At 42.9% G+C, this 18,801-nt stretch overlaps 1 protein-coding gene across 1 annotated transcript in view; it reads right to left on the bottom strand.

The window, feature by feature from the left end:
* Positions 1-10,088, bottom strand: part of MYLIP (myosin regulatory light chain interacting protein) — a 39,009-nt gene extending 28,921 nt beyond the window's left edge. Inside the window, exon 1 of the mRNA XM_077492229.1 lies at positions 9,808-10,088. Coding sequence (XP_077348355.1) covers positions 9,808-10,023 — 216 coding nt within the window. The 5' untranslated portion in view covers positions 10,024-10,088. The remainder of the gene's footprint in view (positions 1-9,807) is intronic.
* Between the last annotated feature and the right edge of the window lie 8,713 nt (positions 10,089-18,801).

Raw genomic sequence — 18,801 nt, 5'->3', positions numbered from 1 at the left:
AGAGACTTTGAGGATATGAGGACCATCATGGGGTTATATACAAGTCATTGTAAGAAAAAAACAACACTTTTTTTACTGCAAAAGCAGTGGGAGGGAAAAGAAAAAAAAAAAAAAAAGCCAAGTCTTAAAAATGGACAAGCTGCCGCATGTTCAACCTATTCCACAAGAGTGCAAATATGTCCTCAAACAAAAATTGTTGCAGCACTGTGTTAATATGAACAGTACGAATTACGAGACTATCCTGGGCCAACAACCTTGTTTAAAAAGAAATGTTGATAACAGATTCAAATGTGACTGGTATTTGTTTGCCTCAAGATAACGGGTTTATTGTGCAACCATTAAGGGCCGGTTCACACTGCGGGCGACTGCGATCCGACTTCAGGTCGGTCTAGGTTGCCTCAAGTCGCCTCCAGGTCGCGCTGCATTAAAAACAATGATAGTCAATGGAGCTGTCTTAATATACACTACTGCAGTAGCTCCGACTTTTAAAAAAGGTTCCTGTACTACTTGGAAACGACTTCTAGGCGACTTGTACCCATTCATGTCAATGTAAGTCGCCTCTCCTGTTCATCTGTAGGCTACTTGCAGGCTACTTGACAGGAAGTCACCCAGCCCCCACTGCAGGCAGCCCCTCCTTTCCATACACATTAGTTTCGTTTTCCTGGTTATCTTGAACTCACACAGACCAAGAGCTCAGTCCTGCAAAATGTCTGCTATGAACAGGAGAGAACCAGTGGACAATGAGTCCCTCATACGCTTTGTTCGGGAGAGAAGGTGTCTGTATGCCAAGACTGTATGGCAAGTGACGTGGAAAGTGGACAATGACATACAGCATATGTACTTGCCTTGTGATCGACATCCGTGTATACTTGAAAAACTTGTCATCAAAACTACGCAAGTTCTCATACATAGCCCAGAACTGCCCTCTGTTATGTCGATTGGCAATGATTGGATGGATCCAGTAGCGACGTCTTCTTCCCATCCTCCTCCTCCGCTTCATTTCTTCTTCTTCCTCTTCCATCAGTACTGCCAAACCAGCTGTTAGGACAGCTGACATAAGGTAACGCACAGAGAGCATTTTGGACACAGAACAACTGGCAAAAACAGGAACAAGGAAGAAGACAGGAACAGGAATGATGTCACAAGGGGTGAAAGCTCACTTGTACAGTTCCCTGTCCTGGAGGCGACTTGTAAGTCGCCCCAAGTCGCGCTGTTAAGTCGGATACAAGTCGTATCCGACTTGGCTTCACAAGTAGTGTCGCCTCGTGTCGCCCCCTGTGTGAACCAGCCCTATAGAACACTAGTGACTTTAACTGTTACCTTTAAATCATTTTTCAACCTGGGGGCAACGCAAACCCCCAACTATAGGCAAGACTGATGATCTGATGCATTATAGCTATGGGCAGTCCTTGCCGGGAGAACACAGTGGGTTATCGCTAGCAGCCAATAATAACCACATGTGAAATTAGATAGGCTGGTTGTACCCAAGTTGATCAACTTGGGTACATTCAGTCTGCCCATACATGGTTCAAATATCAGGCCGTTCCTGCTGAACTAGCAGATATTTGATCCATCTTAGCCTGGCTCAAGGGACATTTTTCCACATCGACTCCTAATTGGTTTTGTTAATGGTACTGAAAACAGATTTTTTTTTGGGATAACTGGTAAAAACAAAAATTGTGTCATAAATAACTGCTAAATTTAAAGTTACAACCCTTATCAGATCACTGCTTCAACAAAATGTGGACTTGCCCTTTTAAAATCCACAAACAACTGCATTTTCAAGTGCACACCTCCTCCAGAAGTGGTGGGTTTGTATGGGTAAACAATGTAGGCTGAAATCAGACTGGGTTTTTATAGAACTTGGAAGTGCCAGTTGGGAGGACCTTCCCAACAGAGCACCAAGCTTTGTTCCCCATGTGAAGAACATGACCTTCCTATAGCAAGGGGGGCATTTTACTGTTGAATTCTCAGAGATAGATTAGCATGCCTGGGAGCTTGAGTGGCAAGGTCTTTGGAGATAGGTTGACCCCCTTTTAAAGCTCATGAGCCAGTGCTTATCCTTCAATAAAGAATCCTAGGTATTTCTAAGACCAGACACATTGTAGTGCCAAACTACAGTTATCTGTTTTAGACTGCGTCCAGCTACTCTATTAAAGACGGATAAACAGATGAATAGCAAGACAGATATCTGTGGAGTCAGAATTCACTTTGTTCTAATAAATGAATTTCTTTTACAACTCCTCAGACAGCTGCTAGATGCATTGCAACATTCTTTCTCAAAGCCATAACTGGCAAAAAGTAAGCCTACATTGCATAGTGCAAAGGTCTAATAGGCCAACAGCACTTTTTCTTTGGGTGCGGAAATTATAGCCATGTACTTCAACAGGATAAAAGATGGAAGTGCACCCCGAAAGACACTATATTACAAACATAACAGGAAGACTTCAGCTCCATCTCCTCCCAAACCATGTCCATCTAACAGGTTTCACCCATCATAGGCTTAAACCTCTGAAATTAAGCCCATGAATGTTAGAGGGGTGTGGTTTGGGAAGGGACAGAGCTGCAGTCAAGTGGCTTTTGGTGTGCGCTTCCATCGCTCCCTTTTATCCTGTTGATGAGCAGGCAGGACAAGCCCTTGGGGAGCTTCACCCGGTAGGGAGTGAATCACCAAAGTCATCTGTCTGTGGAGCTTGGAGCAGTGCTTTGTGTTTCAGCCATGCACTTGTAACAGAGTCAGGATGATAGAACGTTCAATACATGTCATTTCTAGTAGATGCCTCATACGTATGCCTGTCTACGACAGCACTGAAGCAGTAGAAGTTGACTAGGCTCAGAAGGAGCTACCTTACAAGTGATTTTTCCTTCAAACCAGTAGATCCAAGGTTGAAATATAGTATGCGGCCCATGTTCTGGTCCTAGCTGGCAAGGAAATGTTCACTGGGTGGCAATTCTTGGAGGTGTACAGAAGAGCGCCTAGTATAAAAGCTCCAAATTACTAAAAAGGTACTCCTGTTGATGAATGGCAACATCTGTCAAAGGCAATGTCCATATGAAGGAGCCCTTATGGTATAAAATATAGCCACCAGCTGTCTTTTTCCTGCAATGGCCACAGGGAAAAAAAATAAAAAAATTACCCAAGGTCTCAGGTTACTATTAGATTAGAGCTGCACAATTAATCGTCAAGATCTTGACTAAAAAGCGTTTCAGAATTCTTTCTATGCAAAGAATTCTCTCTCCTCTTCTGAAGCCACAGTCATCAAAAGGAAAAAGCTGGGCAGTCTGCTAAGAATCAAAACATTCTGTATCAGTTGAACTTAAGTATAAACATTGTAACAATTTGTCAATGGAATAGTAAGGTTGGATTCACATCTATGCATTTTTAGTGCTTTTTGCATTTTGCAGATTTGCACTACAATTCATTTAACATGGTTTCCTATGGAACACGTTCTGTAGTGCAAATCTGCAAAAAGCACAAAAAAATGCATAGTAGTGAATCCAGCCCAAGTGAAAAAAGTTTAACCACTTAAAAACTAAACCTGACATTTTTTGGTTTCAAGTTAAAATCTTTTTTTGCTAGAAAAAATGATTTAGAACCCCCAAACCAATTTTTTAGTAGACACCCTAGAGAACAAAATGGTGGTTGCTGCAATATTTTGTGTCACATTATATTTGTGCAGCGGTCTTTCAAATGCAATTTTTTGGAAAAAAAAAAACCACACCAAACACTAAAAGTTACCCCTTTATTTTTTATTTTAATTTTTTGTATAATGTGAAAGATTTTACGTCACGAGAAACCTGATCTTTTTGTTCCAAGCAAAATAAATAAAAATTGTGATTCTCATTTTGGCCAGAATTATGCAGCTCTACTATAGATAGTAAAATGTTCCTAGTACAGTTCCCTTTCTTGACTCATTAAAGCTAAACACCAGTTATAGAACTTTATTTTACAAAATGAGAGTCTTTCAGCCAAGTCCAAAGGGATTTGCAAATTATGACCACACGGCTAAGATAAGATCCTTATCCTTGCCTTACTTGTGAATTGACCTAAACGCACATAAGGTAGCTGGTTATAGCATAGCGTCCTTAGACTGATACCATCACCTTGCCCATTCAGGACAAAGTGACATTGTGGTAAAGGGTTCCATACAGTTAGAAGCCCTTCACCATTGCTTTCTGGCGGTTTCTCCCCCTATCACAGCTGATAACAATACAGATGCTTCTGTGTATGGTGGAGCACAAACATAACATGAACAAGGGAGTGATGTCACTGCGCCACTTGGCATCCAACACAAACCTACTCTAGGGGCTTTAGTGGTGGCTGTAAAGGGCAATATAACTGATCAGGGATGGAGGTGGTGGGACCTTTACAAAGACACTGTTGACTTTCATTGAATGGCCAACCTGTTGATAAAAATAAAGTCTTAAAATGAACAAGTTGACTAAAAAATCCAAATGAAAGCCCCCTGAAAAAGAAGAAAAGGTTCTCCGAGGCAGGTAAAGAATCTAAACCATTTTAGATGAAGCAAACTGATGGCAGTCCTCAATTCTCACATGAGATTTCCCTAAAATGTAGGCATTCCAAGCAGTCAAACTCCAGTCTCCAATAATCCCTTAGCTGTTTTCCCCCCTGACCTCCTACAATCCAAGTAAAAACTCACCAAAGCTGAGCAACACGACTACCCCAAGATCACATTTGAGCCTTTTGTTTCACTTACCCTACAAATAGCATGAATCCGTTTACGGTCATGTTTTTCTGGTGTCTACCTACTGTGAACAGGTAGATTGTTTCAATATTACAAGTATTACCAGAAAAACGCAAGATAATAAAAACTCTTTGCTATTCATTTTTAACAATATAACTTCCCCCCCCCCCCCCTTCTTAAAAACATCCAGTGCCTTTTGCTGTTAAAGAATGCTATCCCAACATTTAGTCTCCAAGATATGGGCCTACAGTACTTATAATAAAGTATCCGGTCATATTTTTATCACTTTTTTGTGTGAAATACTAGGTGATCCTGCCAGTACCTGCCTTTCTATTTCAAGCTGACCACGCTAGGCATGATAGCACATCCATAGACACACATACACACAATGTTTTGCCTTTCATTTCTAATCTAAATGGGATGTTTTACAAGCCAAGGGTTCACATACTTCTATACTTTAATACAACAATGGATGCTGCACAGATGCATGGAAACAAAACTGAACTCCAGTAACCTTGTGAAAGTTCTCCATCAAGATTCTTTGCAACGTCAAATAGAGTCAGCAGACAAGTGCAATAAGCGCTGAATAAACTTGAAAACATATGAATCACCGAGGAAATAGAATATATGGCTGCCCAGAAAAAGTGAGATCACTGCATGCCAACCGTTTGGAGAGTTTAAAGTTCACTTGTTTATGTATCTAGAACAAAGACATGCCAACTGAAAATGTAAGTTGTTCTAAAGGCTCAAAGTTTTTTACCTTCATACATTCTATACATGAAGGTAAAGAAAAAAGGCTGTGTGCAGCAGCCCCCCAAAAACCTTACCCGAGCCCCACCTTGATCCAATGAGGTGCATGAGAGCCTTGGCTCTCTGGGGGCTCTCACTCCTCATTGGCTCCCACTGCTGCCAAAGCCTGTGAGCCAATCAGGAGAGGGAGAACCTCTTGTGTGAATGGATATGTAGAGACGTGGCTCAGGAGCAAGCCTAGTCTGGAGGCACTTGGCAGGTGGGATGAGCCAAGAGAGCCAGCGAGGGACCCGAGAAGTTAAGTATCTGGGCTGCTCTGCTCAAAAAACATTACTCAGGGCAGGTAAATCTGTTTATTTAAAAAAATAAACTTTAATTAAAACATCCTGGATGCTTGTCTCATTTTTGTTGGGGAAAAAAAAAAAAAAAAGTTTAATGTTTTGTTAAAAATTGAAAACTTTCTTCCGGTGATTAAGCCCTGGTTCACATAATAGCGATTTGGCATGCGATTTAATAAAAAAAAAAAAAAAAAAAAAAAAAAAGTAGCAATTACCGGCAATGGCACGGCCAAATCTGTGCGACGCCACACTGATTCCCAAAAGTAGTTTCTGTACTACTTTTGGCAACTCTGGGGTGCGATTTCAATAGGCATCTGTGCAGAAACCTGCACCAATGTCCCTGAAATCCTCCCCGTAGTCGGGACTGACAAACGTGGGAATGAAATTATGCGAGTTGAGCTGAACTCACAAGATTTCACTCCCGCTGTCAGCGTGAACCTAGGCTAAACAGGAAAACGTGGGTTTAGGTATTCATTATTAAATGAAATATAAGAATGATCAATAGCAACATGAATCTTCCGCAACATTTTCCTAGCTGGTCCTTCTCACAAGTAGTGCAACCTGCGAGTCTTGACAACACACATTGCTAATGTAACAAAGAAGCAAAGATAAGATGTAAAAAAAACACCATTATTCATAGCTTCAATGTTACACTTATCATCCAGTTACTGTCTTATGTGTTATTAGATTAACTCTTTACATGGTTTTCTAAAAAGGACACCTGTACTTAAATTCCCAGTATGGAGACTTTAAAGTGATATTTCCTCAAATTTTGCTAGAGCCGAGTAATGCAATAAGAGGCCTCATGTTTGTTTGGTTTTTGCCATCTGTGACCCCACTGGCAAGATTCACCCCTTTAGTCCTAATGACAATGAAAATCTAACTTGAGTTGTCGTCACTAGGACAGAGTGCTAACCTTCCCAATGATATACCTGCACTGACAACAAGAGGTAATTTCCCTCACTTAGATAAACTTACTCTCATCAATGGGGGATAAAGGTAGATCCCCACCCACAAAAAAAAAAAAAAAAAAAAAAAAAAAAAAATATATTTCTAATTTTAATGGTCTTCTAAAAATAGGCAGTTACGCTGCAGTTTTACTGCCCACCGAATGCCTACTATACAGCCAGGAGGGGCTGTTCACATGTGGCGATACTGTGCAGCAAATTACAGTGTGTACTGTGGGAGCCCCGATATAGTGAATGCAGGGTCCTGGGTTTAGTAACACTTTAAATGCAGCACCGCCTGTCAAACTTGCCTAGGACCCTGCATTCACTATTATTATTCAGGATTTATATAGCGCCAACAGTTTGTGCAGCTCTTTACAATACGAGGGCAGACAGTACACTTACAATACAAATCAATACAGGAGGGATCAGAGGGCCCTGCTCAATAGAGCTTACAATCTAGACCATCTGGTCTTCCACAGTACACACTGTAATTTGCCACAAAGCATCGCCACATGTGAACAACCCCTCTGGCTGTATAGTAGGCATTAGGTGGGCAGTAAAACTATTTTTAGAGGACAATTAAAATTAGAGATAGCTTTTAGATAATTTAATATCAATATTCTCTCAATCTCTACGGTTTTAACCCTTAGAAAAAAAAAAAAAAATTACATCCGTTTTTTCCTGCAGTTTTAAAAACATTGTTCAGAAACCAATGCAAGAACAAACATTGCACGAAGAAGCATATTTGCATATGGAAAACATTTCATCTCATCTGTTTGCTCATAGATTGCAATGAGCTGAAAGATGGCCTAGAAAAAATGTTGCGTATGGCAACAGGGCTCACTAAAGTATTATGGTGAAAAGTGTAATTAAGTCCATATGGGGGAAAAAAGAATTATGAAAATGTAGGATCTTTTTTGTAATATTTTTGTGCTTTTGAGATCTATACCCATGCATAGCTCACAGGCTGTGGCCACTTTTGGATTATGTACCTATGGCTCTTCTGTAGCTGTGAGTCTTACAGATAGAAGAAAGCTGCTTGCATCCTCTCACTTGTTTTACCTTGTGCAATTTCACTGCAGAATAGAATATATATGTTGTAATTGTTTGTTTGACTTCTGTTCCAAAACAAGGTTCCATTCACAAAACAAGTAAGAGGTGGGGTACGGGTACAGGTGAGACACCATCCGGGAATGGTGGAAGCAGAAGAAGTGAAAATAAAAGCCATTGTGAATCACTCAACATTCAAAACGCAGACAACAAAAACCAGCCCAGTCACCAGCAAGGTAATGTATCAATGTACGGAACTTGGGGGTACAAACCAAAGCTGTCCTCAGTGCAGGGACCCCCGGACTCATCTAGTGGCCTATTCTCTCACCCGGCCTGGATGATATGTAAACATTATATGATATATACAGACAGTTGTGAGGGAAGAGGGAGGGGCAATTCCTGGCAGATATAAACATATCATGTATACAGGTGTACAGACACGGTGGGGGTTGTTCATTCCTGGAGGATATATAAACATTATATGATGTGTACAGACACATTAGTTGGGGTGGGGGGGGGGGGGGTCATATTCCTGGCAGATAGATATATAAAACTATTAAATGATGTACACAGACATCAGTCTGGGGGTGACACCTGGCAGACAGGTAAACATTGTAATGTCAATATGCCCCCATACCATGCTGATGTGTCTACATGCAGATATATAAAGAATACATGGTGTATACAGACACATCAGCCCTTGGGGAGAAGAGGGTAATCACTCCTCAGACATGTATACATTACATATTGTATAGACAGGTGCAGCTCTATAACAATAAGATGTATACAGGGGTACAGACACCGGTGAGTCCTGGCAGATATGTAAACACACGGTGTACAGACTCATAAACCCCAGAGGGCTGATAGGTAAAGCATTACATGGTGTGTACAGACATATGGGGGAGGGGGTACCCTGGTAGATCGCCTGCAGAGACACATCGGCTTGGGGATGAGGGGGGGCACCTCTCTGGCAGTATTGGGGGGAGGGGGTCCTCTAGGGAGCATTGGGGGGCTCCCACTAGCAGCATTAAGGGGAGGGGGTTCCCACTAGCAGTATTGGGGGGAGGGGGTCCTCTAGCAGTATCAGGGGCTCTCTGGCAGTATTGGGGGTAGGGTGGGCTCCCACTAGCAGCATTGGGGGGAGGGGGCCCTCTCTAGCAATATCAGGGGCTCACTGCATGTATTGGGGGTAGGGTCCTTTCTGGCAGTATTGGGGGTAGGGTGAGGCCCACTATGGTAGTATTGGGGGCTCACTGCATGTATTGGGGGAAGAGTCCTTTCTGGCAGTATTGGTGATTCCCACTAGCAGCATTGGGGGGGGGGGGGCTCTCTAGCAGTATCAGGGGCTCACTGCATGTATTGGGGGGTAGGGTCCTTTCTGGCAGTATTGGAGATTCCCACTAGCAGCATTGGGGGGGGGGCTCTCTAGCAGTATCAGGGGCTCACTGCATGTATTGGGGGGTAAGGTCCTTTCTGGCAGTATTGGGGATTCCCACTAGCAGCATTGGGGGGGGGGGCTCTCTAGCAGTATCAGGGGCTCACTGCATGTATTGGGGGGTAAGGTCCTTTCTGGCAGTATTGGGGATTCCCACTAGCAGCATTGGGGGGCTCCCACTCGCAGCACTGGTGGGGGGAGAGAGAAAGAGGGGCACTAGCAGTATTGGGTGGAGGGGGGCTCCCACTAGCAGCATTGGGGGAGGGAAAAAGGGGCTCTATCAGCATTGGGGGGAGGGGTAAAGAGGGGCTCTAGTAGTATTGGGGGTTCTAGCAGTATGGGGGGGTGGAGGGGTGGCTGTAGCAGCATTGGGGGAGGGGTAAAGAGGGGCTCTAGTAGTATTGGGGGTTCTAGCAGTATGGGGGGGTGGAGGGGGGCTCTAGCAGCATTGGGGGTGCTCTCCCCTCTATACACAGAATTTAGAGAGTTGAAGCCAGTAGAGAAGTATGGGGGGTCCTGTACTCTATTTAGGGGGTGTAAAGTAAAGAGTCCGATCAGCACCCTATGAAGGTCCTCACCTGGGTCAGACAGTCCTCTCCATTCGCCTTGGCATCCACCTCCACCTCCATGACCACCGCATCCGGCCTCGTCACATAGCACAGCATGGTATAAGCAGGGAGTCCTCTGTCGCCTGCTCCGCTGTAGTCTGTGTGAGTGCTGAGCCCACTAATAGAAGGCTCCGGATCCTGGAGCGCCCTGGTCACTGTCCGTGCCCCCCCTATGGACAGGAGCATGTAGAGGGAGCGCAGGAAGGCGCCTGAGAGCAGCCACCTCCGCACAGGGAATGGTGGGGGCCAATCACACAGTCCCTCTTCTCACTGCACATAATCCCTCCCACCAGCCTAGTAACGCCCTCTCCCGCTCATTGGTTCGCTGACAGCTGGGCATGTGCGAGTGAGTTCCTGCGGTCCCGCCCCCAGCAGACGCCAGCCGCCTGCTCACCTTCCAGCCGGGATATCCAGCTGAGCTGGTGCGGCGTGAGGAGTTCTCGTCTACCTGACTGGCTGCATTCCCTCCAGCTGACTGAAGGGGGAGCCGCCCGCTTCTCTAGCGCTGGTGGGTTGTTTGTGAAGTTTATCGAAGTTTGGCTGGAGTGGTGTGGGGGGGTTAAATGTACACCATCAGAAGCGATCGTCCGATAATCTGATTAGTATGCAGCTTTCCAGAGCCGATCGGGACAGTTCATCCGATATTATATGAAGGAACAAACACCCAATATGTTCCCGTGCGATTTACATTTAACTGGTCTTTATAAAAAAATATAAATACAATACAATACATTGCATCCCTTGTGAATTGTTATTCTGTCCTAGGAGAATTTTCATAACTTTAGTAACCTCTTCATTTCCATTTGAGATGAGACTAGCGTGCAAAAACAAAACCGTCCCATAATCTCATTGTGTGTGCCAAGCTTTAGACGTCTCACATTTTGTTATTGTATTATTATTTTTTACAATATTATTTTTTTTTTTACAATATAACTTATTTTAATATTTTTTTTAATATTATTTATTTTTATTTTTTTTACATTATTTTTTTACAATATTACTTTTTTATATTTTTTTTAAATTTTTTTTTTTCAATATTATTTTTTTTACAATATTTATTTTTTATTATTTTTTTACAATACAATTATTTTTTTTTTTTAGTTGCCCAACAGAGCTCTGATGTTTCCCCTTTGAGACAAAGAAAGCAGATTAACCAGACCAGAGCGTTTTTTGCGATTCGGCACTTCGTCACTTTAACTGATAATTGTGCAGTTGTGCGACGTGGCTCCCAAACATAATTTACATCCTTTTTTTCCCACAAATAGAGCTTTCTTTTGGTGGTATTTGATCACCTTTGCGGTTTTATTTTTTTGCGCTATAATCAAAAAAAGAGTGACAATTTTGAAAAAAGTATTCATTTTTACTTTTTGCTATAATAAATATCCCCAAAAAATTTATAAAAAACTTTTTTTCCTCAGTTTAGGCCGATGCGTATTCTTCTACATATTCTTTGGTAAAAAAAATCGCAATAAGCGTTTATTGATTGGTTTGCGCAAAAGTTATAGCATTTTCAAAATAGGGGATATTTTTATGGCATTTTTATTAATAATTTTTTTATCAGTAATGGTGGCGATCAGCGATTTTTATTGCGACTGCGACATTATGGCAGACAGATCAGACACTTTTGGCACATTTTTGGGACCATTCACATTTATACAGTGATCAGTGCAATTAAAAATGCATTGATTACTGTGTAAATGTGACTGGCAGTGAAGGGGTCAACCACTAGGCGCTGTAGGGGTTAAGTGTGTCCTAGGGAGTGATTCTAACTGTGGGGGGGGGGCTAAGTGACACATGATTCTGCCTGTATGTGCCCTTCAGCCGCAGTATATCTGCGTGAGGCAGTTGGGAAGCAGTTAAAGAGGAGCCCCCACCCCCCAAAAAAATTCAAAGTAAGCAGCTACAAATCATGTGTATAGCAGGATATCTGCGCTAAAACCCAATAAACAAACAAAAACAGTGAATATATATTTAAAAATATATATATCAAATATATGTATAAAAAGAACAGCACTGCATCTAAAAAAAAAAAATATATATTCAGTCCATAAACGTAACTAATAAAGACGCTCAATCCAAAAATCAAATGAAGAGGCATGCATAAATGCCCGCATGTGCAATGTTGATTTCCTGTGCTATAAAAAGTGCTAATATGCAAATACAAATATATAAGAAAACATTAAAACTTTGTAGTCCAAAAAGTGCTTAACCCAATGTGAATAACCAGGACGAACGTCTCAGAAGAACAAACGATTTTTCTGTTCATCAAAAGTAAGTAAAACAGAGCCTCTTACCAGTTGTGATGGATCTCTATAGAGAGCGGATAGGCACAGACAGGAAGGATCACTTGGCCAAGGAATTCTATCCACTGATTTTTCCAATAACGGATCTCTCCTCCTGTAGCGGTTTTTCTCTGCTGAAATACTCCTCTCCGAACCTTCTAGTAGGATAGATTCCTAGGGATGTATTAATGGAATGGAAAGAAGAGGCTTCACGGTGCAGTACTCAAATTTAAAAGGTAATTATTCTTAAAACGTCGTAAGCACTGACATCCAAACAAAACGGCATTCAGTGTATTCAAACCAGCCACGGCTCTTGCCAGTGGTGACATCAAGATCTCTAGCTCCTTGCCTGTCCAGGGATCCAGCAGTGTCCTCACCTGAGCTGGCTATCAGGTCCTGGCACCACCATCTTGACTAAGGGCTAGTTCATGCCCCATGCGTTCCAGTGCTTTTTTTCCTTCATCCCAAAAGGCATTGAAAGTAGATTATATGATTTTCAATGTCATAGTTCACACCAATGCGTTTAGTTCCAGAAAAAAGTAGAACATGCTGCATTTTTCCTGCACAGAACTTTACTGGAACGCAGTAAAACGCACCAGAACGCCCCTACACGCATCAAAAACATACTGGAACCCAAAAAACAAGAAAAAAAAGCACTTATGCCGCGTACACACGGGCGGACTGTATGGCGTACTTAGTCAGTCGAAACACATTTCAGCGGACAGTCCGCTCGTGTGTGGGCTTCAGCGGACTTTTTCAGCGTGCAGTCTGGCGTACTAAGAATTTCGGAGTTTTCGAAATTCTGTCCGTCGTACTTTGGTTTCAGCGGACAATCCGCTCGTCAGTATGCTAGTTCGACGGACTAAGAATGGCGCATGCCCAGAAAGGATTTACACGGCGGAAGGGTGCTTTGCTGTGTATTGGACTTCCTATTTCTAGTCCCGTCGTACGTGCTGTACACGTCATCGCGCAAGCTTTCGACGGACTGTTTGTGCATCCGTGTGTGGTCAAGTCCGTTCAGGCAAAAGTACGACGGACTGTCCGTCGGATTGTATGATGAACTAAGTACGCCATGCAGTCCGCCCGTGTGTACGCGGCATTAGAATGCACATGCAGAAACGCATCAAGAATGATTCTGGAGGATGTTTTTGTGGTGTGAGCTAGCCCTAAGGGAAACCGGAAGCTTTGCAACTTCATAACCAAATTTCTACTGCACATGCTCCAAGCGGACTGCACTTTGTGAATGGGCCGCAGTCTTCTGGGACTTGTCAAGTGTCCCAGAAAACTGGCAGTTGAGGCAGCTGCAAACTGAGACAGAAGGGGGAGCGGGTACCTGTCAAATCCAAGTATCCACTCCCCCCCTGCTGTGGGGGGGGGGAGGGGAGGCAGACAAATGGAGCTATAACCGGTTCCTGACTGACTCACGTCTTTTTATGGGGGGGGGGAGAGCAGAATGGCAACCCTGCGCGAAACCCTGTACAGGTACGGGGTTCCTTTTAAGAGCCGCAGGAGGTGAGTGCCCACTGCATAGCGGGGGACCCAATGTGTGTGGCCGGCAGATGTGATCACCGTCGGCCACACGTGATCGCGTGCATGAGAGCTAGCACAGGGATTTGCTGTGCTGTCAGGGGAGAGGAGACATGTCGTTTGTTCCTACACAGTAGGAACAATGATATGTCTCCTCCCCTAGTCAGTACCATCCCCATACAGTTAGAACACACTAAGGGAACACACATTTAACCCCTTGATCGCCCCCTAGTGTTAACCCCTTCCCTACCAGTGACATTTATCAGTGCATATTTATAGCATTGATCACTGTATAAATGTGTCAATCATTACTAGTAAAAATAATAATAATAAAAATGCCATAAATCTATCCCCTATTTTGTAGACGCTAAAACTTTTGCGCAAACCAATCAATATACGATCATTGCGATTTTTTTTTTTTTTTTACCAAAAATATGTAGAAGAATATGTATTGGCCTAAACTGATGAAGAAATTCGTTTTTTTTTTTTAAATGGGGGTATTTATTATAGTAAAAAGTAAAAAATATTTTTTTTTTTTCAAAATTGTTGCTCTTTTTTTGTTTATAGTACAAAAAATAAAAACCACAGAGGTGATCAAATACCACCAAAAGAAAGCTCTTGTGGGAAAAAAAAGGACACAAATTTTGTTTGGGTACAACATGGCACAAGCGTAGCAATGCCAAATTGTAAAAAGTGCTCTGGTCAAGAAGAGGGTAAAATCTTTCGTGGCTGAAGTGGTTAAGGTAGGGCTCCGTCCTCAATGTCCATCTCTGCAGCCTCAGCAGCACAGAATGAATGAACAGGAATAGCTCTGTACGGTGCTTCCCATTCATTCACAAACTGAAGCATAGGAAACACAGTTTATCATGCCTCAATTATGGATGGGCAGTCAGTGATCAATACCAATCACTGCCTGTCAATTCAGACAAGGATGGGGCTGGTAAATTATATATTTACCAGCTCCTTCCCCACTCTCCATCCTAACACGGGGGGGACCTGGCAGAGCTGTAATGAGGGGGGCAGAAGAGAGCACAGGGGGGTTGGGGGGCAGCAGAAGGAAGCTGAATAGGATGGGGCAGCATATAGAAGTACTGATCCCCTCAATGTTCCTCCTGCAGCCGCTAAATGCCTGCGGGACGGAGAGGAGGAAAAAAGGGCATTCAGCAGCTGCAGGAGGAACAAGGAGGGGATTGGTTCCTCTATATGCAGTCCCTCCTATTAAGGTATACAGGTATATTGGCCATATATACCATAGGCACCTAACGGTACGGTCACTCGTTGCTAATGGCATCTTCCCCCCAGATGCTGGTCTTCAGACATCTCCATTGGTTGGTACTGGAAGCAGAGCTGGCTTTAATATTGATTGGAACCTGCGCAAACATTTTCTTGGCCCTTCCGAATCCATTTATCAACTGCGCGTGGGCTCAAGCGGCAGCTGATTTGGGCCCCACAACAATGACCGGGCCATGGGCAGCTGTCCCTTTTGCTCGTGTTAAAGACGGCCCTGATTGGATGACGTAACTTCTACACGTGAGCAGCAGCCAGTTATTTCAGCAAACAGGGGCCACACCGGTGATGTAAGCTGATCTGTGCATGCGCAGCTGTGAGCAGGCAGTGTATTTTATCACAGAAGAGATGTTGCATGAGTCCTTGGCAATAATAGCTTGCCTATTCACAGTCTGTTTTAAAATTACGTCAGTTCTGCCTAAGGGCTCATGCTTACTGGGAGTCAAAAATGACACTTTTACAGGAGTTTTTTTTTCTTTCTGCCTCTAAACGCCCATCTATGTTAGTCTAGGTAGGTGTCCATGTACACATAGGGGCGTTTAGAGGCAGGAAAAAAAAAACACTCGTGCATTCAAGTGAGGAACTTTTTAGCTGAAAAAACGCTTAGCGCATTTAGTTCTTGAGCGTTCCTTCATTATAACGGTCCGAATAAATGAATATTCTGGGCAGTGGAATGAATGAACACCCAAACTCTTGACGTGCCTAAACGTGTTTGCAAAACACAGCTTTGGCTAGGTTCACACCTATGCGTTTTTGCAGTGCGTTTGCAGAAATGCAATTTAACTTTGGTTTCTATGAGTCACGCTCACATCTATGCAGTCTCCATCAGTGTGGGTTTTTTTTTTTTTTTTTTTTAAAGCACTGTGCATTTTTGGTGCCATAGATTTCAATGGAATCGCATCAAAAACACATAAAAAACCGCATGTACATGCCTTTGTTGGTGCATTTTCCTGCATAACAACAGACACCTCCTTCTAGCAAAATTAATATTTCCCAAAATGCTGAATGGATAAAAAAAAAAAACACATCAAATACACACATAAAAAAATGCAAAACGCACAAAAAAAATGCATCAACCGCACACGCATAGATGTGACAATAGCCTTAGGAGCTGCTTTGCTCCTTCAAGGAGAAAAGACGTTCAGAGGAGTTGGGCAAAAAAACACCCAGTATTTATGAGGTTTTGGGGCCAATTCACACTGCAACACTGTTAAGTGGCACAGTAGCCGGAGCGATTCAGAGCTCAGGTCGATCTGCGTTGACAGCTTGCTAGGGGGCAGGTTGGTGCACGATTCAGTGCATCGCACTGCCCCACTTTTTTTTTTGTTTTGTACCAGCTTTATTTAAAGTGTACAAAATGTACACTCCATTCTCTGCAATGTCGGGTGGCGTAACGCGTTGCACTGCCTGACATTACAGGGCAATTCGGGCCGGTGTGCTGTGTTAAAATGCAGCTTGTCTACATTTTATCACAGCATGCTGCAGCGCAGTGCTAGATTGCATTGCAGTTGAGTGGGACACAAATATTGTTATTATACCGTAACAAGCGCCTCTGACCCCATGTAATAATTCTCTTTAACCCTACATGCTAGCCAAGCTCTGAGTGAGAAGTTATCCCTCTATTTCACAAGTTAGGGGGATTTATTTAAACTGGCAAAAAGTGAAAGTTCTTCACCAAAGTTAAAAAAAACTTGCCTATCGAGTTCAACCAGGTTTTAGCTTTTATTCATTGTGAAAATGAAACAAGGAATCTGATTGGTCACTTTTGTGGAAAAGTTTTCTTTTTCTGTTTTTTTTTACGCTAGGCTCCTCCAGACCTGGAAATGATTCTAGGTCTGGTTCTAGAAATCTTCAAAACAGCTAAAGAAAAATTCCCACCACAAGCGTTTTAAACACGTTTCCCTTTGTTAGGCAGACTCGACAACGAAAGTGTAAGCAAGATGGGTACTTTACCACTCAAAAGAATTTACTGTATAAATAGGCCATATACTGATGTTCACCTAGACCAGGGGTCACCAAACTTTCTAAACAAAGGGCCAGTTTACTGTCCTCCAAACTTTACGGGGGGGGGGGGGGGGGGGGCTGTGGCCTTTGGGAATGGAAACTATCCTGGTGTCAGTGGGATTAAAAAAATACATCTTTGGTATTGGGGGGAGGAATAGTGCCTTATAGCTGGTGTCAGTGGGAGAAATAGTGCCCCGTCATTGGTGTCAGTGGGAGAAATAGTGCCCCATCATTGGTGTCAGTGGGAGAAATAGTGCCCCATCATTGGTGTCAGTGGGAGAAATAGTGCCCCTTCCTTGGTGTCAGTGGGAGAAATAGTTCCTCATCATTGGTGTCAGTGGGAGAAATAGTTCCCCATCATTGGTAACAGTGGGAAAAATAGTGCCCCATCATTGGTGTCAGCAGGAGGAAAAGTGCCCCATCATTGGTGTCAGTGGGAGGAGGAGTGCCCCATCATTGGTGTCATTAGGAGGAATAGTGCCCCATTGTTGGTGTCAGTGGGAGGAATAGTATCCCATTGTTGGGGTCAATGGGAGGAATAACGCCCCATTGTTGGTGTCAGTGGGAGGAATAGTGTCCCATTGTTGGGGGTCAATGGGAGGAATAATGCCCCATTGTTGGTGTCAGTGGGAGGAATAGTGCCCCATGGTTTGTGTCAGTGGGAGGAATAGTGCCCCATTGTTGGTGTCAGTGGGAGGAATAGTGTCCCATTGTTGTTGGCGTCAGTGGGAGAAATAATGCCCCATTGTTGGTGTCAATGGGAGGAATAATGCCCCATTGTTGGTGTCAGTGGGAGGAATAGTGCCCCATTGTTGGTGTCAGTGGGAGGAATAGTGTCCCATCATTTTTGTTAGTGGGAATAATAGTTTTCCATTGTTAGTGTCAGTTTGAGGAATAGTGCCCCTTTGTTGGCATCAATGTGAGAACTAGTGCCCCATTGTTGGTGTCAGTGGAAGGAAAAGTGCCCCAACGGCTGGATAAAAGCAAGCAAAGGGCCGCAGTTGGAAGACCTCTGACCTATACCATCAGATCAAGCCAGACACTTTTTAGCGCTGTTTCAAAATTCAACACTCTCTTCTATTGTAAGAGGCTGTACAACAATTTGATTACTAATTGTTACAATGATTATTCCCAGCTATTGGAAAGCCATGGAGGTGCCGTCTCCGCCTGAGGAAACAGAAGCAGGTGAAGATAAGATTAGGATAGGAAGTATGACTCAAGTAAATCATATGCATTTCTAAAGTGAATAAACCAGATTATACTTAGATTTTAATAGAACAGCTAAATGAGTAAAATGTTGCATGGTTGATGTTGGTTGTCCTGAAAGAAGGAAGGGTTTTTGATTACAGTTTATTGTGAAATAATATAATTTTAGAATAAGATATTAATATTACCTTATTTTTAGCTGTGTTTTATGTCATCAGCCAAGCGATAAACATATTTAATTACAGACTTTTTCAGTTACAAATTTAGCATAAGCCTTAGTAAAATATTCATACTTTAACCACTTGCTTACTGGGCACCTAAACCCCCCTTCCTGCCCTGACCAATTTTCAGCTTTCAGCGCTCTCATACTTTGAATGACAATTGCGCGGTCATGCAACGCTGTACCCAAATTACATTGTTATCATTTCTTTCACCCAAATAGAGCTTTCTTTTGGTGGTATTTATTCACAGCTGGGTTTTTTATTTTTTGTTAAAAAACAAAAAAAAAAAGACAGAAAATTTTGGAAAAAACAAACAGTTTCATAGTTTGTGATAAAATTTTGAAAACAGGTAATTTTTCTCTTTCATTGATGTGCGCTGATGAGGCTGCACTGGTGGGCACTGATATGCTGCACTCATGGGCACTGATATGCTGCAC

This window comes from Lithobates pipiens, unplaced genomic scaffold (genome assembly GCF_037356315.1).
Source record: "Lithobates pipiens isolate NorthernLeopardFrog02 unplaced genomic scaffold, aLitPip1_a1.2 Scaffold_19, whole genome shotgun sequence".
Classification (NCBI taxonomy): domain Eukaryota; kingdom Metazoa; phylum Chordata; class Amphibia; order Anura; family Ranidae; genus Lithobates; species Lithobates pipiens.
Note: the sequence above shows the minus strand (reverse complement) of the source record. Positions and strands in the feature narration are given on the sequence as shown.